This window comes from Gymnoscopelus braueri (genome assembly GCF_963280865.1).
Source record: "Gymnoscopelus braueri genome assembly, chromosome: 16".
NCBI lineage: Eukaryota > Metazoa > Chordata > Actinopteri > Myctophiformes > Myctophidae > Gymnoscopelus > Gymnoscopelus braueri.
Genome location: NC_137616.1, coordinates 30325454 through 30331219, shown reverse-complemented (window position 1 = coordinate 30331219; position 5766 = coordinate 30325454). Strand labels below are relative to the sequence as shown.

Genomic DNA, 5766 nt, shown 5'->3' with positions numbered 1-5766 from the left:
AAATGTGTATAGTCTATGCTGTATGAAACAAGTTCAAGTGTATGCTATCATCAGTTAGCCAACTCTGAGGCCCTATGCAAGCAGGGACAGAGCAAGCTGTTCTTCCTGAGGAGGCTCAGCTCCTTCAACGTGTCCAAGAAGGCTCTATAGTGGGAATTAAACTGGACAATGTGGAGGTTGTTGCGGAGAGGAGGGTTCAGGAGGAAGCTGGAAGCTATCCTGATGAGGAGCACCTTCAGCCACAAGACAGCATAATAATAAAAAGTTGTGGGATAAGAAAAAAAAAATATATATACATATTACCAATACATTAAATAAATAAATACACTGCTATAGGCTTAAGTATAATGTATCAACAGTGGATATGAGGACCCGTTGTCAGCAACAACTATCTATGCAGTGATGGTGAAGAAAGAGAAATTGAAAGGACACTTTCTGACAAACCACAAACATTTTACAAGATTTTACCTGCTGAGAAACTGACAAAGAAAAAAGGAAGTGAAATCTTAAGAAAAAGAAAGAAAGAACTGAAATCTCAAACTGCAACACCACGACAGTCTGTTTTCCCAAAGTCAGTAGGTAAAGTTCACTTCAACCTCATATTGCGTGTGCATGAGAGGAACTGCATACTCCATGCCACATCCACAAAGCAACCCCCCCCCATTTCTCCACTAACATTAGACTATATTATTCTTCAGCAAGCACTGTGCAGGAAAATACTGAATATGAAGGAGGTGATGGATGCTGCTATGAAGGCTGTGTGTTCCATTTGCGCGCACAAGTCTGTGTGACAAAGGTGAATTAAATGAAACTGGGCAATGTGGAGGTGGTTGCGGAGAGGAGGGTTGAGGAGGAAGCTGGAAGCTATCCTGATGTGGAGCACCTTCAGCCACACACTCATGGACACAAGACAGCATGATAATAAAAAGTACTGCTGAGGAACAGTAAGCAGTGCAATTGAGAGCTTTGATCAACAGGATGTTTAACAATTACTTAAGAAGTTATACATGTTGATTATAAAAGCAGCAGTGTGGGCATAGTTTGAGTCAGGTGGGTTATGTCTGTGTAATACCAGCTGATCGCTATACTAGACAAAATAGCAAACTCCTATAATAACCTATAATGGCATGGCATGCCGTGCCACTGGGTTTCCTGTGCTGAAGGGAACTGAATCCACACTGTTTACATATAGAATATTACCATTTAAGGGCAGCTTTACCGACCTTTCCTGTGCTAAAGGGAACTGAATTTCAAATTTCACATTCTGCACACAGTCATGTTTTTGTTCTGCTTTATGTAAAATAGTTTTGTTAACATTGTTTTAATGAGATCATTAAAGGTCTATAGCTGTATTGGCCCCTGTGGTGAAATTCATAAAACACAGGACAAACAGGTAGGGGAATCGAACACCCTGTTCTAATTGTTTACCTTAATTTAGGGCAATCCAATAATTGCTACCAACCGATTATCTCCTGACCTCCTGAGCAGCTCCCAACTCAAACTAGTGACCAAACAGAATTACGAAGTGAGATTTACCCATCTTTACACAAAGCATAACCAGATGATATTTACAGTGCAATGCCATTACACTGTGAATCAGTGAATAATGTCACATATTTTTTACATGAGTAAAAGTAACAATACCTCAATAGAAAAATACTCTGCTACAAGTAAAAGGTCTGTTTTAAACATCTTACTTCAGTAAAAGTACAAAAGTATTGGCATCAAAATATACTTACAGTACCAAAGTAAAAAGTACTCAGATCTTTCTAAATTCATCAAACCTTTTTGAATATTGCAAATCTACTTGTACATCGCCTTCCTCGTATCCTGATGGCTGCAACCAATGACTTACTGGCTAGGAGACAACACTTCAATTACATTTATTCAGGCCTGGGGAGCATATTCAATTCAACTTGGGTTAGTAAGTCCAGCTGTTATACTATAGGCGCTAGGCAGAGTGTCCAACCTTACATATTTCATTGTTACACGTGTCCTATATCCAACATCCGTTTCTCATCATTGACCATTCTATATGGACTTCTATATGCAGTCTTAATCCAAAGTCTAGGAGGGAGCCTAATGGGCCCTATAAGAGATTGTACGACAAACATACAGTGAACATAACGTCGTATAATGGAAAACAGGAAACCGGGGTCTACAGCTATGACAGAGCCTATCAGGAATCAGTGGATTCAGGTGTAGCTCATTCTCCTCGCATACCGCTGCCATCCTGACCGCCTACACAGGAAGGAACAGAAACAGAAACACAAACACAAGATGAACTAACAAAGAGCCACAAGCAGAGTGGGAGGGTCTTCACATGTCTCTTAACATACGATGAGTCTTCGTGAGGTTATTTCTTGTACCTGCATCCAACAAACCAAGACATAAGTGAAAATGGTCTACCATTTGATGAATGAACAGTTGCTCATCCAACTGCTACCCCCAGTACTCATCACTGAGATTATTCTGGGTGTCCTTGCTAATGGTCTGGCTCTATGGATCCTCTGTTTCCATCTGAAGCCCTGGACGAGCAGCACCGTCTTCCTATTCAACCTGACACTGGCTGACTTTCTGCTGATGGTAGCTCTGCCTTTCCGTGCAAGCTACTACCTGTCTGAGATGAAGTGGACGTTTGGAGACACTTTCTGCAATATCAACCTCTTCATGTTCGCAATGAACCGTAGTGGAAGTATCATGTTCTTAATGGCTGTTGCTGTGGACAGGTATGTGCGTGTGGTTCATCCCCACCATCGCATCAATTCTTTAAGTATCTGCAAGGCCGTGTTCTGTGCAGTTGGACTGTGGGTGGTCACCATTTCAATGACCGCTCATCTCCTGGCTCTACCAAGAAAGAACACAACTCACTGTGAGAGCTTCACAGTTGACTTTGAGATGCAAAATGGTGCGCCCAATGTTAAATTTAATCTGACATGGCACAGATCTGTGTTTGTATTCTCCTTCTGGATTCCACTGGCTGTAATACTCTACTGTACAGTCCGCATCATTGGTCATCTGAGAAGGAGACAGCTGGGTCAACATGCCAAGATCAAAAAGGCTCTGTGGTTCATCACAGTAGTGGTGGTGCTCTTCATTATCTCCTTCCTCCCAAGTAACCTTACACAGCTACTGGCCTGGATTGAGAGTGAGAGGCCTGCATCTGGAGATGGTCACAGCCTGGATCATCTGAATACCGCATTTTACATTACCCTCAGCCTGACCTATCTCAACAGCACGTTGGATCCTATCGTCTACTACCTCTCCAGTCCTACATTCCAGAAGTTCTTCATGACCGTGTTAGGGAATTTCTATACTACGAGGTGATATGCAAGATTCATATTATAATAATACATTGTGTGTATGTACTGTATTTGAGTAAATACTAAGACATATGTTTATTGGTCAGATAGACAGACTAGTAGATTGCTGATTACTGTCTGCTTGAACTGCTATACCAATTTACCTATTCGCAACCCCATTGGTTGTTATACATTTCAATTTGGGAACCCCTTTTTATAACATCAGCTGTTGCTATATATACAGTATAGCAACATAATTAGTTTTTGAAATGTTTTAATTAAAATCTGAAGTTTTCCAGAAAACTTTTAGAATCGGCCTCAGGTCTAAATGGGTTAAGAATAATGCAACATGATGACAAATATGATATCTGGAAGTGTCACACTGACCAGTTACTGGACACTTGTGTGTACTGGTCAATAAAGGTCTCTTATTTAAATAACGATGGGAAGGAGACAGGACATAATATTAGGATATCAACATGAATGCTGATGATGGAGGCAGATCGCTCATATGATTAAAACACCTTGTGATTGGTAGGTAAGAATAGATTTGATTCTGTCTGCCTTGATAGGGAAAGAAACTGAATGAGGCAGCGCGCTTGCTTAGATTAGACCTAGGACTAATGTTGGACTAACTTGTACTTCGTGCTGAATAAATAGTGAACATGCAGACATCTTTGCTCAAAGTGCCTTACTCTTTTTTCTTCTTGAAATAAGTCAATCAGGGGACACTACAGACCAGAAATCCAGAGAAATAGCTGTCGACTTGCCACAGACCTCGGCAGCCGTCTCTCCTGCTGGCCTGCCAGTGCCGTCTGTGCCCTCATCATCAGTCTCTTCCGGCGACCTGCCAGAGCCCTCATCGGCCATCTCTGCCAATGGCCTCATCAACAGCCTCCATCCCTGACCCACAGTCCTGCTTCTAATCTTGTATATAGCCCTCTTCCTAGACCCCTTTCTAGCCCTGTCTCTAGCCCTGTTCTTAGCTCTGTTCCTAGACCCCTTTCTGGCCCTGTCTCTAGCCCTGTTCTTAGTCCTGTTCCCAGCCCACAGTTCTGCTCTGGAACTTACCGGTTACCGCCCATCGGTCCACCAACTAGCCTGCTGGCCACCTTCTCTGTCTCTTTGTCTACCTGTCTCCCTATCTGTTTATCTGCTAGTCTGTCTGCCGGTCTGCTTTTGTGCCAGCTACTCCCAGGTCCTCCAGTCTTCCTTCTGTCCTGTCTATCCACCTGTCTCTCGGTCTGTTAACTTGCCTGTCTCTAGGTTAGTCTGTTTTGTATCAGTATGCTTTTCAGTCTGTCTGTATGTAAGCCTGTCTTTCTTGCCCTAGACTGTTAATCAATATCATTTACCTTTGTTTTTATAAATTGTTGTTGTTTTTTTCGCTTTTCTGTCAAAATTCACAAAGTTCATGAATTTTTTATTATATTGCTGTGTACTGTCTGTGTCAATATTGTGATTTCATCTGCACAATACATTTCCCTAAAGGGATTATAAAGTTCTGACTCACTGACTTAGCTGAGCTGTTATATCTTATTTATGGATGTATTCAGCATGGTTTCACCATAATTTAATCATTAGGCTGCCTTTACACGCTAACTATATCCTGAGCGCCTCTGAGCAGCCATCAGCTGGGTGGAGCTGAAACATGGGAAATTTCCCATGGGATTAATATCCATGTATTTATATTATGTTTAAGTATACTGAGGTGGAGAAGGTAAGCGTGTGTACTTGCATCCATTGGTTCTGTTGTATATAACAGATGGCTACAGGTAGGCATTGAAATCTAGTAGGCTAATTACTACATGAATCAAACAGTCTATACTGTGTGGCCTTATCCACAAGTTTCCTAGGGTGTGTGGGCATCACTTCCTGTCGATTTGATTCAATGAAATCCAATGAAATCCAATGATATCCAATGAAATCGACAGGAAGTGATGCCCACACACCCTATGAAACTTGTGGATAGCTTTGCAGAAATGTAAAAATAACAGTGAAACTAGGGATTGTTTTTTCCGTCACGTGAAATAAAGACACTTGGTATGGTACACGTGCTAATGCACAAATGAAGTAAAAACTGTATACCGGAAACTGGTATGCCACTGTAACAATGATTAACAGTGTGTGTGTGTGCGTGTGCGTGCATAGCTAATCTCGTAAATTGACTGAATAGCAGCTGGACCTAGTTATACCAGGTTCCATTTACAGTGCCCATGTTGTTTTTTTGTTATTTTAGTTGTCCATGTTATGTTTGAAATTGTATGAATATATTTATCAGTGATTAGATTTTTCTATATGTCTCTGCTCTTCTGTCATGTTGAGGGACTCTATAGAGGCCCCTCTATAGCATGGGTTCCCAAACTTTTCAGCCCGCGACCCCAAAATAAGGGGGCCATTGACTCGCGACCCCACCCAAACCTGGAGGTAATTTATGCACATAAACTTGCACGTTCGGTGCGCA

The 5766-nt window shown here is 41.7% G+C and overlaps 1 protein-coding gene across 1 annotated transcript; it reads left to right on the top strand.

Moving 5' to 3' along the window:
• Nucleotides 1-2400: 2400 nt before the first annotated feature.
• Nucleotides 2401-4209, top strand: LOC308102923 (hydroxycarboxylic acid receptor 2-like; the record flags this gene model as incomplete). The annotated part of the gene is made up of 2 exons (XM_080452775.1): nucleotides 2401-3323; nucleotides 4020-4209. 2 exons carry the CDS (start codon nucleotides 2401-2403, stop codon nucleotides 4207-4209), a joined length of 1113 nt encoding a protein of 370 aa, XP_080308901.1.
• Nucleotides 4210-5766: the final 1557 nt, after the last annotated feature.